Consider the following 17,500-nt stretch of genomic DNA (forward strand, 5'->3'; position numbering starts at 1 on the left):
CACATACATACAGAGACACACACACACACACACACACACACACACACACACATACAGAGACACACACACACACACACACACACACACATACACAGACACACACACACACACACACATACATACAGAGACACACACACACACACACACACACACACACACACACACATACACACACACACACACATACAGAAACAACACACACACACACACACACACACATACATACAGAGAGACACACACACACACAATAAACACACACACACACACACACACACACACACATACAGAGAACACACACACACACACACATACATACAGAGAGACACACACACACACACACACACACATACAGAGACACACACACACACACACACACACACACACACACACACACACACACACACAATACATACAGAGAAACACACACACACACACACACACACATACAGAGACACACACACAATACACACACACATACAGAGACACACACACAACACACACACATACATACAGAGACACACACACACATACACACATCACACATACACACACAGACACACACACACCACACAATAACACATACAGAGACACACACACAATACACACACACAATATCAATAACACACACAACACACACACAATACACACACACAGACACACACACACACACACACACACCAACACACAACACAGACAGACACACACACAGACAGACACACACACAGACAGACATCAGCAGCAGTATCGTCAGGTCTTAATCTGCGTTGCTATTTGTACTCGTTGTGAGTACACAGGCCACAAGAAGTAATTAGGTTTAGTTTTTGATGTTGTTGGGGTCACATGCTAACGGCAACATAGGATTCCATTCATTATGCTAAGCTAAGCTAGCGGCGGCGGCGCCGGACTAAGACAATGCATGCACGGAGACAAAAATGCGTTTGCCCGCCTCTATAAATACAGAGCAGACAGTGAATAACCATATTTCAAGAAACGGTGGCGTGCTCCTTTAACCCTTGTGTTGTCTTCTGGTCGACCTGCACTTGTTGTCCTGTGTCAAAATTAACACTTTTTTCGCACTTTTTTCAATGTTTTTGTCATTTTTTCCCACGTTTTCGATGCTATTTATCACTAACACCAACTTATTACCCATAAGTTTTACACGTATTTTTGGAATTCATGGTCAATAAATCTCATTTAAAAAAGGAGATTATTACGGAGCCCCCCTGGTCCCACTTTGTCAAAAAAATTATTTATAACTATCTCGTGGCCTCAAGATACTATCTCGTGGCCTCAAGATACTACAAACTATATTGCACACTGAATATTAAAACAGAGAATATTGCACAGAATGTGAAGTATTGCACTACACTACATCTCTACACTATCTTGAGGCCACAAGATAAGTATCTTGAGGCCACGAGATAGTATCTTGAGGCCACGAGATAGTATCTTGAGGCCACGAGATAGTATCTTTAGGCCACAAGATAAGTATCTTGAGGCCACGAGATAGTATCTTGAGGCCACGAGATAGTATCTTGTGGACACGAGATAGTATCTTGAGGCCACGAGATAGTATCTTGAGGCCACGAGATAGTATCTTGACGCCCACGAGATAGTATCTTGAGGCCCACGAGATTATCTTGTGCGCCAGATAGTATCTTGTGGCCACGAGATAGGTATCTTGAGGCCACGAGATAGTATCTTGAGGCCACGAGATAGTATCTTGAGGCCTCGAGATCGTCTCTTGAGGCCACGAGATAGGTATCTTGAGGCCACGAGATAGGTATCTTGAGGCCACGAGATAGTTATCTTGAGGCCACGAGATAAGTATCTTGAGGCCACGAGATAGTATCTTGAGGCCACGAGATAGTATCTTGAGGCCTCGAGATCGTCTCTTGAGGCCACGAGATAGGTATCTTGAGGCCACGAGATAGTATCTTGAGGCCACGAGATAGTATCTTGAGGCCACGAGATAGTATCTTGAGGCCACGAGATAGTATCTTGAGGCCACGAGATAGGTATCTTGAGGCCACGAGATAGTATCTTGAGGCCACGAGATAGTATCTTGAGGCCACGAGATAGTATCTTGAGGCCACGAGATAGTATCTTGAGGCCACGAGATAAGTATCTTGAGGCCACGAGATAGTATCTTGAGGCCACGAGATAGGTATCTTGAGGCCACGAGATAGGTATCTTGAGGCCACGAGATAGTATCTTGAGGCCACGAGATAGTTATCTTGAGGCCACGAGATAGTATCTTGAGGCCACGAGATAGTTATCTTGAGGCCACGAGATAAGTATTTTGAGGCCACGAGATAGTATCTTGAGGCCACGAGATAGTTATCTTGAGGCCACGAGATAGTATCTTGAGGCCTCGAGATAGTATCTTGAGGCCACGAGATAGTATCTTGAGGCCACGAGATAGTATCTGGAGGCCACGAGATAGTATCTTGAGGGCTCAAGATACTATCTCGTGGCCACGAGATAGTTATAATTAATTTATAAGTGGGACCAGGGGGGCTCCGTAGATTATACCTGATTTTGAAATGATGAATGACTTTGACTAATATTAAGAGGAACGTACAGTATGTTGGTGCAGAATCACAGACGTGTGGATGTCAAAGTTTAGTCAGGTTTTGAAACCATTTCAACTTTTTGAAACGCTATAAAATTGAATACCCACAATTCAATGAAAGTAGTTGGTTAAAAAGGAACCCATATTTCTGATATAGAGGTTTTGAAAACAAAACAAAACAATACCCAAACCCCTAATCACACACCGCTGAGAAAAGTACTGCTGTTTGGCTGTTTCTCACAGAGCCCATGCTCTGTCTCACACTTTTGAGCTCTTTTTGAGGCCTTTTCTCTTTGTCCATGTCTTGTCTCTTTTGGCTACAGTTTTTGAGAAGTGTCAAAAATGTCAAAAAAGTGTCAAAAAAGCTTCAGAAATATTCAAAAAACAATCAAAAGTGTCAAAAGTGTGAAAAAGTTAAAAGAAATATCAAATTAAACAATCAAAGTTTTAAAAATATCAAATTAAACAATCAAAAATGTCAAAAAAGCTTCAAAAATATCCCAAAAAAAAATATCAAGTGTCAAAAAGTTAAAAAAAAAAATCAAATTAAACAATCAAAAGTTTAAAAAATATCAAATTAAACAATCAAAAATGTCAAAAAAGCTTCAAAAATATCCCCAAAAAAATATATCAAAAAGTTAAAAAAAATATCAAATTAAACAATCAAAAGTTTTAAAAATATCAAATTAAACAATCAAAGTTTAAAAAATATCAAATTAAACAATCAAAAATGTCAAAAAAGCTTCAAAAATATCCCCAAAAACTATCAAAAGTGTCAAAAAAAAAAAAAAAATCAAATTAAACAATCAAAGTTTAAAAAATATCAAATTAAACAATCAAAGTGTCAAAAGGTTAAAAGAAATATCAAATTAAACAAAAAAAAAAAAAAAAAAAAAAAAAAAAAAAAAAAAAAAAAAAAAAAAATAAAAAAAAAAAAAAAAAAAAAAAAAAAAAAAAAAAAAATCAAATTAAACAATCAAAGTTTAAAAAATATCAAATTAAACAATGAAAAGTGTGAAAAACCAGGCCTCCATCTTACCTCCTCTGGGCGGCTGAGCACGTGGCCTTCAGGCCCGGAGATCCCCAGCTCCAGAATACGTCTCTGCTCCTGAAGAATCCACGCGCAGAAATCATTATAATCCAAAAATGCCAATTACTTGCCTGCACACAGCTGAGACTTGGCCAAGGTCATCTTTGGTTCGCCTACCTCTGCGATGATGTCTCCGTTCTCAGCGTGCACCTGCGCAATGGCTCCGAGGTCTCGGATGACGCTGAACACCTCGTAGATCTAAAAATAAAAACGTATACATACACGATAGAAACCGGGTCAGCTCGGAGGGGCAGACGTCTACGCCAAAAACACATCTAACAGCCTCAAAAACAAAATGCTGCGACAGACAGCCGTAGCGCTCGCTAATATATCACGCAGAAGCCGAGCATACCTCAGAGTCAGAAAGTTGGAAAACATCCTTATAAGCCAAATAGACCAGGAAAGAGTTGACACCTGAAGATAGAAAACTTATGAGAGAAAAGCAGCCAAAAGGTGGAGTAAAGAGAGCAAAAAAGAAGGAAAACTCAGAGCAAAAGGAGACAAGTAAAAACAAAAAGGACAGAAATTACAAAGCAGAAACATTTAGTTGTACGCTCTGTGAGAAGTGGTTGACTCCCCCCCCCCCACCCCACACTTACCCTACAGTCACATTAGCTACAAAAGACAGCAACACGCACTCGCTTTCAACATTTATGTCACTTTTTTCAACATTTTTTCAAGATTTTTGTCACTTTTTTCAACATTCTTGTCACTTTTTTCAAAGTTTGTCACTTTTTTCAACATTTTTGTCACTTTTTTCAACATTTTTGTCACTTTTTTCAAAGTTTTTATCACTTTTTTCAACATTCTTGTCACTTTTTTCAAAGTTTGTCACTTTTTTCAACATTTTTGTCACTTTTTTCAACATTTTTGTCACTTTTTTCAACATTTTTGTCACTTTTTTCAAAGTTTTTGTCACTTTTTTCAACATTCTTGTCACTTTTTTCAACATTTTTTTCCAACGTTTTCCTTCCAGAAAAATGCAGAGTTTTTTTGGTGATTGTTGCGGGGCAAAAATCCTTGATTATGCGGCACGTTTTCTTAAAAAAATGCGATGGAATATTCTATATATGATATTTATGCAATTTTATGCGATGAAATTGCGGGAACTTGCAAAAATTGCGGTTTGATGAAAAAGAGAAAAAAATGTGCTTTTCGTCCATTTCCACGATTCCATGCATCGATTATTTGATTCATTTCATATATATATATATATATATATATCAAAAGCAGCAGGAGCACTTAAAGAAATTTCAGATATTAAGATAGCTTTCTTATTGGATACCAACTTAAGAGACTCAGAGTACAACATGTCAAATTCAAACTCCAACATCCTGCTTTAAGATGATGTTCCTGTCGCGTGATTACGTCACTTCATAACGTTCCCATGGCAACAGGGGAAAACGGCTGCTCTTGTGTGAAGTAAACGCAACATTTCTCAACTTCCTGCTAAGATATATTAGGGGACTTTTTTGCAACTAAAATGCGGGGATTATGAAATCATGCGAGCGCTGCGTATTTTGCGCGGAAATCGGCAATTTATGCGGCGAAAGTGCGGCGCATTTGATAAAAATGCACACCCCCCTCGCATGAATATGCGGACTTTATATGCGGAGTTTGTTTGTCAGTTAGTTAGTTTGTTAGTTTGTTTGATTGCTTGTTAGTTTTATCCTTATAAGCCAAATAGACCAGGAAAGAGTTGACACCTGAAGATAGAAAACTATCTATATAAGATAGAACAAGCAGCCAAAAGGTGGAATAAAGAGAGCAAAAAAAGAAGGAAAACTCAGAGCAAAAGGAGACAAGTAAAAACAAAAAGGACAGAAATTACAAAGCAGAAACATTTAGTTGTACGCTCTGTGAAAGGTGGTTGACTCCCCCCCCCCCCTGCATTTTTTCAAATAAAGCCGAACTTTCGCCGCATAAATTGCTGATTTCCGCGCAAAATATGCGGAGCTTGTTGCGCGGTTTCATAATCCCTGCATTTTCGTTGCAAAAAAGTCCCGTAATATATCTTAGGGGTGGGGGAAAAAATCGATACAGCATAGTATCGCGATATTTTTCGTGGCAATACTGTATCGATACACATCGACGCCAAGTATGGATCTTTTATGATATACGAGTTGGTCACTTTGTCTGCTTGACAATCCCCATTTTGCAGCAATACAATTGAAGTGAGATGAACAAAACAGAGAAATTTATCTTTTTAGATAAAACAAATGTTGACAAAATTGTCCTTTGGGGACATCATTTGAAACTGGGAAAAATTTGAAGTTGGAAAAAAGGTAATAAATTGCAATATATCGCAGAATATTGCAATATGTTTAAAATCGCAATAATATCGTATCGTGACATAAGTATCGTGATGATATCGTATCGTGAGGCCTCTGGTGATTCCCACCCCTAATATATCTTAGCAGAAAGTTGAGAAATGTTGCGTTTACTTCGCACAAGAGCAGCCGTTTAGCCCCTGTTGCCATGGGAACGTTATGAAGTGACGTAATCACGCGACATCATCTTAAAGCAGGATGTTGGAGGTTGAATCTGACATGTTGTACTTTGAGTCTCTTAAGTTGGTATCCAATAAGAAAGCTATCTTAATATCTGATGTCTGAAATTTCTTTAAGTGCTCCTGCTGCATATATATATATATATATATATATATATATATATATATATATATATATATATGAAATGAATCAAATAATCGATGCATGGAATCGTGGACATGGACGATCGATAATCGGCCGGCTCATAATCGATTATTTCTGTTTACAATGTAATGTAGGCCTGACAACATTTCTGTTTACATATTCTGGTATGTTAACACATTCAGGAGGTGCCATGTGCTCAGTGCTGTATAGTTTAATGTATCCAGTTTATTTAGTATCAGAGCACTGCAGAATGTTTGTTTTTTGAAGCTATGAAAAGCTATGAATTAAATATCCTACACGGCTTTAATAGAAACATGGATTTGACGCATCGTGATGCATCGAGATATCGAATCGCTGACGTGGTAATCGTAATGGAATCGGGCAGATCAGTGAAGATTCACTCCTCTACGTGTAAGTCAGTGATTTTTAGACGCGATGCACGCGGAGAAGGAGATCTGAGTGCGTACCGTGGTCCTTCACCAGGGCCTCCATCTCTTCCTGAGTGCCTTTGTTCCACTCGGTGATGTCCACATGCAGGGAGTAGTCGCAGCAGCACTTGCTATCGGCCCACTCCCTCCACTGTTTGAAAGCCGCGACCAGGCTGACGCCGGGCTCCGGCACCACGTGGTCGACTGCAAAACACACAAAAACAAACACACAAACACACAAAAACAAACACACAAACACACACAAACAACAGGTTGGATGTAATGTGCACAGGCAAAACTGCATCATTGAATCACACGCTTCACGGCACGCACATCTGCGATGTTATTAGATTAGATTAGATAATACTTTATCTATCCCACAATGGGGAAATTCACTTATTACAGCAGCAGTTTTTCCACAATAAAAACAAACCAACAAACAACCGAACAACAAACAGGCAAACAACAGACAATGAGCAAAAAAAAAAAAAAATCACTGAATGAATGTAAAGTGGCATTATATAAAAAGTATTTAAGTAAAGTGAGGTGGCCATAGTGCAAAAAAAATACTGTAATGTAAGTAAGTAATTGACGTGAAATTAGATTGAAAAATATGTAATTGCATAACAGCGAAAGTAATTAACCATAATATAAATAATATTGAAAAAGTAAGTACTTGGAATGGAAAAGATATAAATACAGATGGAAAAATATAAATACAGATGATAAGAAATAGATACATAGAGCCATGCTGAGTGGTGGGTGATAACCACCTGCAACAGTTCCACTGTGCTTTTAAACTGGTTGAAAACACACAGGGGAATATGTCTGATGCGCATACTACAGGGTCAAACTCATTTTCCCAGAGGGCCACACTGGAAAAAGAGAATCACACCGAGGGCCAGACATGGAGAGATTGTTGACGTGCTTTTGTTACTGCATGTTACTTTTTATTTTAACATTTTTGGTAGCTTTTTAACTAGTCTGGTGAGAGCGTCCTGATCTGGTGAGCTCCAGTTAGTAGTAAGTAGTTTCTTAGATGCATCGCGACTCTCTCTTGAAAGATTAGGTTTCCACATCACACAACTACTTATGAGGGTGTCCAGTTGGTCACTGAGCTACCTGCTATAGCTCAATAAACTCCCCACTGGAAGGGCTCAGGACAAGTACAGCAGACACAACTCGAGTCACTTTATGAACTTTTATTGCGCACACGTACACAGTAAGCTTCCACACACTTAGGTAGCCTGGCTGCTACTGCTACGCTAGCCTGTCAGCTTGATAATTAGTGACGTTAGCAAGTTAGTCAGTTAGTTAGTTAGTCAGTTAGTCAGTCAGTCAGTCAGTCAGTTAGTCAGTTAGTTAATTAGTCAGTTAGTCAGTCAGTCAGTCAGTTAATTAGTCAGTTAGTTGGTCAGTTAGTTAGTCAGCCAGTTAGTTAGTTACTTAGTTAGTCAGTTAATTAGTCAGTTAGTTGGTCAGTTAGTTAGTCAGCCAGTTAGTTAATTAGTCAGTTAGTTAATTAGTCAGTTAGTTGGTCAGTTAGTTAGTCAGCCAGTTAGTTAATTAGTCAGTTAGTTAATTAGTCAGTTAGTTGGTCAGTTAATTAGTCAGCCAGTTAGTTAATTAGTCAGTTAGTTAGTCAGCCAGTTAGTTAGTTAGTCAGTTAGTTAGTCAGCCAGTTAGCTAGTTAGTTAGTCAGCCAGTTAGTTAGTTAATTAGTCAGTTAGTTAATTAGTCAGTTAGTTAGTCAGCCAGTTAGTTAGCTAGTTAGTTAGTCAGCCAGTTAGTTAGTTAGTTAATTAGTCAGTTAGTTCATTAGTCAGTTAGTTAATTAGTCAGTTAGTCAGCCAGTTAGTTAGTTAGTCAGTTAGTCAGTTAGTTAGTTAGTTAGTCAGCCAGTTAGTTAGTTAATTAGTCAGTTAGTCAGTTAGTTAGTTTGTCAGTTAGTCAGTTAGTTAGTTTGTCAGTTAGTTAGTTAGTTAGTTTGTCAGTTAGTTAGTTTGTCAGTTAGTTAGTTTGTCAGTTAGTTTGCTAGTTAGTTTGTTAGTTAGTTTGTTAGTTAGTTTGTAAACGTGCAACAAAAACGCAAACACAAAACCCAGAATTAACCAATGAAATTATACAATCATGTGATATTAATTCTTGATTTGAATTACTAGCACACTGCTAGTTTATAGTCACTCACCGGCAAGGCGTACCAGTCCTGACCATCAATTGAATGAAAAGAGACCTAAAGGCGAAGCGCCTGCAGCCACTGTGGCTGATTGAGCAGACACACAGTCTGGTGACCAGGAATGATAATAAAACAAACCTGCAACCTGGTTGATGATTATAACATATATGAAATAGAACATAAAACATGCCTGCATTTGGAATAAGGTGGTAAATGTATACACTTATTTTCTCATATACTCCAGAACATAATCATAACATCCATCACTTTTAATATATATATATACACTTTTGATATATATATGTAATATATATATATGTAAACAATAGTTACACCTGCTGGAAAGTTCTACAGAGGGTGTCTAAACACTTAGCTGTGTGTGACCATTAGCACAACTGTGGTTTAGTGCACAGATTTTTTAGAAAATACATAAAAACAACACTGATACTGACACATCACACAAAGTATTTAGCAACAGTTAATTTTGGCTACGTCGATGTAACGCATGTGGACCATTAGTGTAGCGTATGTATGTGTATGTATGTATGTATGTATGTATGTATGTATGTATGTATATGTTTCATCCACTGCAAGCCCTGATTTTGATGCATGAAGATTACAGGTGTTGAAATTAATAAAATAATCGATGCATGGAATCGTGGACGATGCTGCATCGATAATCGGCCGGCTCATAACCGGTTATTTCTGTTTATAATGTAATGTAGGCCTAACAACATTTCTGTTTACATATTCTGGTATATTTTGCACATTCAGGAAGAGCCATGTGCTCAGTGCTGTATAGTTTTATGTTTCCAAGTTATTTAGTATTAGAGCTCTGCAGAATGTTTGGTTTTTGAAGCTTGAAAAGCTCTGAATTAAATATCCTGCATGGCTTTAAAGTGCCCATATTATGAAAAAAACAGATACGGTTTCTGAATGTGTCCTGCTTTCAGTCTCCTGGTGAGCTGTTCAAAATCGGCCTCGGACTGTGACGTCACAGTCCGAAATGAGCTGGCTAACCACAACCGTTAGCTCGTAGCGTTAGACGGCTAACGCTAGCACGCTAGCATGCTACGTCGTTCTCAATAGCAAAGCACTGCTACAACACACACAAGTTCACCATAATCTACAAAAGAACTACTTCCATGTGCGCCCTCATTTAGAAGTCTCCCAGCTGATCCTGCCTTGTAACTGACTGAAGTTGGAGAAACAGGCTTTCTTTTACTGTCTCTAGAGTTAGCTAGCTGACATGCTCTACATCTGAGCTACTGAGCATGTGCGAGTGCAATCAAAGATAGTACAGAAGAAGAAGATGAAAAGAGGTCTCACTCTGTAGCTAAAACAGAAACCAGGTAAAAAGAGGATCTGCAGCAGTGAGAGAGAGCTGTGCAGTACAACAACAATATGGTGTTTTTTGAAAATTAAACCATGTAAACCTATTCTGGTACAACCTTAAAATACAGTTATGAACCTGAAAATGAGCATAATATGGGCGCTTTAATAGAAACATGGATTTGACGCATCGTGATGCATCGAGATATCGAATCGCTGACGTGATGATCCTAATCGAATCGGGAGATCGGTGAAGATTCACACCTCTAGTCAAGATGCATGGGTAATAGTTTTATCATGGCATGGTAGCCCTCTGATTTAGAGGCTTCCGGTCCTAAATACGTACTGATCATCGTGGTCCCCCCGGCCAGCGCCGCCTTGGTGCCCTGGTAGAAGTCGTCTGCCGACACCATGCCGCGGTCAGGCATCTGGAACCGGGTGTGCACGTCGATCCCTCCGGGCATCACCATTCTCCCATGAGCCTCTATGATCTTAACTCCCCCGGGGACAATCAGGTTGTCGCCTAATTGCCTGAAGAAGAGACAAAAACCAGAGGAATGATTAAAGGAAACGTGATCAAACCGAGACAATCCAGATTCCAAGAATCAGGGACATAGGTCGCCCTCTTCTGACGATAGGAAAGGGACTTTTCGACATTTGTCAGTCCTTCCAGAAAGTTGTTTTTGTGATTGTTGCGGGGCAAAAATCCTTGATTATGCGGCACGTTTTCTTAAAGAAATGCGATGGAATATGCTGTGTGATATTTATGCAAAAACTGCGGTTTGATGAAAAAGAGAAAACAAAGCAATCCTGGTAATGGGAAAAATTACATTTATTTATAAAAGTAACTGTGTGCACATCCTACCTTCTGGCAGGTGCAGGACAAATGAAAATACTTAAAACGAAAATAATATAATGTCCGCAACACTGCTTTAAACTCCCATATTTAATATAAAAATGCAACGTTTCGACCCAGCTGGGTCTTCTTCAGGCAAATGGTGAACACATTTGATGAAGGGATATATGTAGGGCTCACATTCAGCTGACACACCATCTGGCTTCAATTAGCCTGATTAGGTGTGAGCTGCCCAAAAAGGCCCCACCCATGACATTTTCATAGACTTTTTCACCATATACATCCCAAAAGAGAGGGGGGGGGGGTTGCTTTTTAAAATACAATATATCCAAAAGAGACACATGATATTACCATGCACAAAACTAGAGAAAAAGGGAAAAAGAAAAAAAATATATAGAGATAAACATTCAAGAGGAAAACAATTCCATATAAAGTTACCACAAACAGTTAAGAAATTAATGAACACTACCCCACATATTCATAAAATCTACTGCATTAGTACTTACACAAACAGACAATATCTTACAATGTTTTATATAAGAAACAAACAATATCTAACAACATTTTTTAGAAATAGTTTTGTATCAAATCAGCAAAAATTACATTTAAGCATAATTCCTGATATTTTTATGTTTTATTTGTACTTTAATTCTCTCACAAATGCTGAAAGAGTTTATCTCATTTCCCACATGTAGATTTTGATTCTTAACTTTGTGAGACATCCAGTCTGGAACATGATGTGAGCACTGTTTGCCTGAACCGATAAAAGGTACAAGGTCACCCTAAAACTATCTCTAGTTTTCCCATGCCAGTTAAAGGTATTGTGGAGGATTTTCTTTTTCCGGGTGGATCATCACAGGGCTCCAGACTAACTTTTTTCACAAGGAGCACAGTGGCCCCCTACTGAAAATTTTAGGGGCGCAACCAGAAAATTTAGGGGCACACACACCGTAAATCAACATGCTAACCAAATATTCACATTTCTACTAATTTCCACTGTATTACTAATAAATACTTTGATAATAGATGCAGAAATTACAATGTGTACTGTTTCAAATTCAGTGTCACTTTTGAAGATGCAACATAGAAGGCACCATTGCTGTCATGACAGTAAACAAAATATTTAAAAAATATACCAGCTCTAGTCTACAATTACAATGAATTCACCTTAAAATTAAACATGCACTGTTTAGGCTACTACCCTTAGGGTTGGGTACCTTTCGCATCTGAACCAATATTGGTACAGATACCTGAAATTATGTTCCAGTACCCAACGGTACATTTTTTCGGTACTTTCCCTCTGTAATTACAAAACAATTATTTCAGTTGTAAAAATAATTCCAAACCTATTTATCCTATGTACTTAGAACATTATGTTATTTTATTAGAATATGTTACACTCTAAAGAAATTAAACAAAAATAAAAATAAAACCCCTCCCTCTCTCCTCCCAAACTCGTCCCTACAACCTATTAAATTGAATAATTATTTATTTCTTACTCACTGTAACTTTTTTAGCCTTATTTTCATCATGACCGTTTTTAATTGCGCTTTAATGTTTCATGTAAAGCACTTTGAGTTGCCTTGTTGCTGAAAGGAGCTGTAGAAATAAAGTTACCTTTCCTTACAGCCTCAGCCTGTCAGTCAGTCACCAGGGCACAGAGCCTCAGCCTGTCAGTCAGTCACCAGGGCACAGCTGCACACTGTTGAGCCTGCTGCTTGTCTCAGAGGAAGTGTAACGTCAACAGCACCGTGACTGTTTTTAATATCATATCGCAGAAAACGCTGTCTGCGTGAAGTTTTTAAAAACTGTAACCATACTTGAAACCACTTTATCGGCATCACTCGCTGTGACTTCAACAAAACCCCAGTCGAAGTTTCGCCCAACTCTGCGCGTGTGCGCGTGTTTGTGTCGGAGCACCGCTCTCTGTCTATTTTCAGAGAGGACAGATAAGCTTGCGCTTACGCGCTCAGGTACCTACGTTTCGACATTTAACGTGTAAAAAAAGGGGGCAAATTTACTGGTCGCACATGTGCGACTGGATGTAAAATTCAGTCGCACACACTCAAATTTTGGTCGCAAAATGCGACCATTTGGTCGCAGTCTGGAGCCCTGCATCAAGACTATTGGTCCTCCTAGTTGTCAATCATTCTGGCGCTATGTCTACGTAAGGCCGTGGTACGTGCTCGTCCCTAGGGTAGTTTTCGCTTTCTGCGCATGAATACTTTCAGGTGTATATGTGTGGTGAGCTACGAGTGTCTACAAAAGGTATGACAGGAAGAGAAAGGCCTCTGAAGAAAGAAACAAGACCGGAGTGTTTTTGGGAGAATGTTTCACACGCTGGCGTGCGCTAAAAGCACAGGCTGGGCTCTCCACTGATGCCTCAGTCGCCAAGTTTCTACTCGACAGGTAAAGTTTGGCTATTTGGAGAAATCCATTTAAAATCACTGCTAGTGAAAGTTGATGTAAGCTCTGATTAGCGATGCTAGCCCTGGCACAAGTCACGCACCGCGCACACACGGTAAACATCTCAATTTGTGAAAAAGTGCAAATCTTCTTTCTGAAAGTAGCTCGTATGAGCCATGCCGACAGCAACTTGTAAACAGTGCACTCTCGTGCACACGTTTAATAGGCGTTCCCTCTCGGGAGCAGGCAGAGTGTTGCGCATGTGCATTTTTTCAAAAAGTGGAGAGGGCCGATCTTTTCTAAAATTCGGGAAAATCCTCCACTATACCTTTAAGATGTAACTGGGGGGTGAAAGTCGTACAGGGAGGAGGAGGTGAGGTGGCTCCGAGATGTCTCTTGTATTTCTTGATTGTCTGCATGTGCATCTGATTGCCTGTCAAAATTGTAGCGTCATAATAAGCCAAGTGCGTGTGTGCTGTCACTCTGAAGATGCATATAAGCCTGGTGTTCCTGTTCACTCATTGGAGAAACTGACTCCACACTGGGCTGCGGCCTTTTGTGAAATCATGTTGCTCCTATTTGCAAATATATCTTTTAATAAAATACAAAATCCCAACTTGGTTCTAGTCTCAGACTGTCTTATTTGTTTCATTTTACTAAAACTCTGAAAACTCTCCCCCTGCTGCAAAGGAAACTTCCACTACAATCTCCCCCCCCCCCACCAACATCCTGCTTTTCGATGATGTTCACATCACGTAATTACATCACTTCACAACGTTCCCATGGCAACAGGGGGAAATGGCTGCTCTTGTGTGAAGTAAACGCAACATTTTTCAACTTTCTGCTGAGATATATTACGGGACTTTGTTGCAACGAAAATGCGGAGGTTATGACATCACGCAAGCCCCGAATATTTTGCGCGGAAATCGGCAATTTATGCGGCGAAAGTGCAGCATATTTGGAAAAATGCGGTATAAATATTAGGGGCGGGAATCACCAGAGGCCTTAGGATACAATGTCATCACGATACTTATGTCACGATACGATATTATTGCGATTTTAAACATATCGCAATATTCTGCGATATATTGCAATGTATTACCTTTTTTCCAACTTTTTCCCAATTTCAAATGATGTCCCCAAAAGGAAACTTTGTCAACATCTGTTATATCTAAAAAGATACATTTCTATATTTGTTCATCTCACTTCAATTGTATTGCTGCAAAATGGGGATTGTCAAGCAGACAAACTGACCAACAAACTGACCAACAAACTGACCAACAAACTGACCAACATCTATAATAAAATCCATACTTGGCGTCTGTGTATCGATACAGTATTACCACGAAAAATATCGCGATACTACGCTGTATCGACTTTTCCCCCCACCCCTAATAAATATGCAGACTTTGGCCGATTATGCGTTGAATTATGCGATCGCATAATCGCGTTTTTCTGAAAACGAGACTTACTTGATGACTCCGTCCTCCATGTAGATGTCGGCCAGGAACGACTGGTCATCGTTCACGATCTTGGCTCCTTTGACGAGGAGACGATCGCTCTGAAAGGAGGAGACAGACGTTTTACATTTCACACTCATTTCACAACAACTACACGATCCGGCCGACCTGCTGAGTGAAATAACTCATCTCTGGTGATCCCATGTGGCCGATAGTCTGATCCATAACCACCGATTCTGCACCGGGAGCGTCTTGCTGTCCGACTTTCGGATTATATTGTCTCTGCTAAGTACTTTCCAGAACAATCCTGTGTTTATTAAGCTAGTCTCTACCTTCCACTCCAAGCACTCCTGTAATTAAACTCCATGCCTTCTCTTTTTTGGAGTTGTCCTGTGATGTCTGTTATGTTTTTCCACCTCCAAGATGAATCTATCGTTGTCCGTGGTGTTGTAAAAGAGACATATTTGATATTTGGGGGGTGTCTTTTTAGCCTGGTGAGACCGTCCTGATCTGGCGAGCTCCAGTTCTCCACTCTCAGATCAGTCTGGCATCTTAAATTCTTAAAATTGTTTCGCGTTTTTCCCTTGTGATTCGGCCAGAAACTTCAACATTGTGAGGCGAACAGATCGTTTTTGGAATATAAAGCTCGGATATTACATTTCCTTGGACTCTTGGGGATTTATGAAAATCAAGTTTTGGGCAACATGCCACTTTGTTGCTGAAAGGACAACGAAAACAATTATGGATGCACTCTCGACAGCTGCGCAGATAATGGCTGAATTGTTTTATTTTCTGTTACTTTGTAACAGTTGTGTAACTGCTATAAATCATCGTATGCTTTGTATGTGGGCTTAAATTAATCATTAGAGGCTAAGCTTTCAATTGGTGTGTATATTTGGAAGATTTAATGCTTTAAAGTTATAAAAACGCTCATGAGTGTAAGTTGATATTGAACAGATTTTATTGGCTGCTATGTGTGTATTATCACTCTCCTGTATCTTTGATACAGAAGTAATTGAAACTTTACAACTTTATTGTCCACTCAAGGCCAGAAAATAAACAGTGACATAATCGATTATGGCACTTTGCCGCATCGATGCTGAATCGTGCACGCCCCGCATTGCAATGCATCGCCGAATCGATTGTTGTTGACACCACTAATCTTTTGGTAAACTGACTGGATAGTCAAGCTGTTTAACTTCCTGCACGGCTGTGCCGAACGCTCCGCGGCTGGCGTGGTAAATAGACCTGGCGCGTTTCTTTAGCGGAGCGGAGAGAGCCGCTTCACGCACTGCTCCTGGGGCACGCCACGCCACGCTGGTGGAATATCAAACATCGACTTGAATGGCTGCCGTTGCAGACGCGCCCGGTGTAAAATAGGGGTAATTCAAGAGTAAATGTGGCCGATTTCAAAAGACCAGGGCCGTGCTCGATTGAAGAAATTCTTAGTCAACTAACACTCGTTCAATAGCACCGACTGATCGATTAGTTGATTTAATCGACAGATCTGTAAATCTGAGTTTCTCCACTAAGAGTCCTGCTAAAAGCACCACTTTAATTCTTGTGTTTACCAGAGATGTGCTTGTACGTTTCTTGGAAATAAGTCATTCAGCATGAAAACAGCATCAGACATGACTAATGGAGTACAGAGATCTAAGTTGACTAAGACCAAAACCACCGATTAGTCGACTAATCGACTAAGAGTCCTTAGTAAATACTAGGGCTGTCCTCGACTAAACGAATCCTTAGTCTCATGTATGTCAGTGCGAACGACCAGAGAAGGGCAAGACAGACACGCAGCAAAGGGCCACAGGCCGAGCTCGAACCCTGGGCCGCCGAGGCAAGGACCTGGCGCACGCTTCGCCAGGTGAGCCACCACGGCACCCCAGAATCAACTTTTCAAATTCTGTATTTTAAATTTATAAAACTTTATTGCGTGTTCACACAGAAAATTGTCTTGCATGGTCTGCTCCAACAATACACACACACAAACACACACACACAGACAAACAAGTACACACACACACACACACACACACACACAGACACACAGACAAACAAGTACACACACACACACACAAGTACACACACACACACACAAGTACACACACACACACACACACACACGAACAAACAAATAACACACACACACACAAGTACAACACACACACACACACACACGCAGACAAACAAGTACACACACACACACACAAACAAGTACACACACACACAGACAAACAAGTACACACACACACACACACAAGTACATACACACACACAGACAAACAAGTACACACACACAAGTACACACACACACACACACACACACACACACACAACACACACAAACAAGTACAGACACACACACAGACACACACAAACAAGTACATACAGACAGACAGACACACACACAAACAAGTACACACACACACAAACAAACAAATACACACACACAGACACACACAAACAAGTACACACACACACACACACACACATAAACAAATACACACACACACACACACA

General features: G+C 39.8%; 1 protein-coding gene across 1 annotated transcript in view; it reads right to left on the reverse strand.

The window, feature by feature from the left end:
• dpysl2a (dihydropyrimidinase like 2a) overlaps positions 1-17,500 on the reverse strand; it is a 47,692-nt gene that overhangs the window by 15,543 nt on the left and 14,649 nt on the right. Inside the window, exons 2-7 of the mRNA XM_039804118.1 lie at positions 14,990-15,078; positions 10,602-10,786; positions 6,787-6,951; positions 4,018-4,079; positions 3,783-3,863; positions 3,615-3,683 (exon numbers count right to left, since the gene is read on the reverse strand). Of these exons, the coding sequence (XP_039660052.1) occupies positions 3,615-3,683; positions 3,783-3,863; positions 4,018-4,079; positions 6,787-6,951; positions 10,602-10,786; positions 14,990-15,078 (651 nt within the window). The remainder of the gene's footprint in view (positions 1-3,614; positions 3,684-3,782; positions 3,864-4,017; positions 4,080-6,786; positions 6,952-10,601; positions 10,787-14,989; positions 15,079-17,500) is intronic.

This window comes from Perca fluviatilis, chromosome 6 (assembly GCF_010015445.1).
Source record: "Perca fluviatilis chromosome 6, GENO_Pfluv_1.0, whole genome shotgun sequence".
NCBI lineage: Eukaryota > Metazoa > Chordata > Actinopteri > Perciformes > Percidae > Perca > Perca fluviatilis.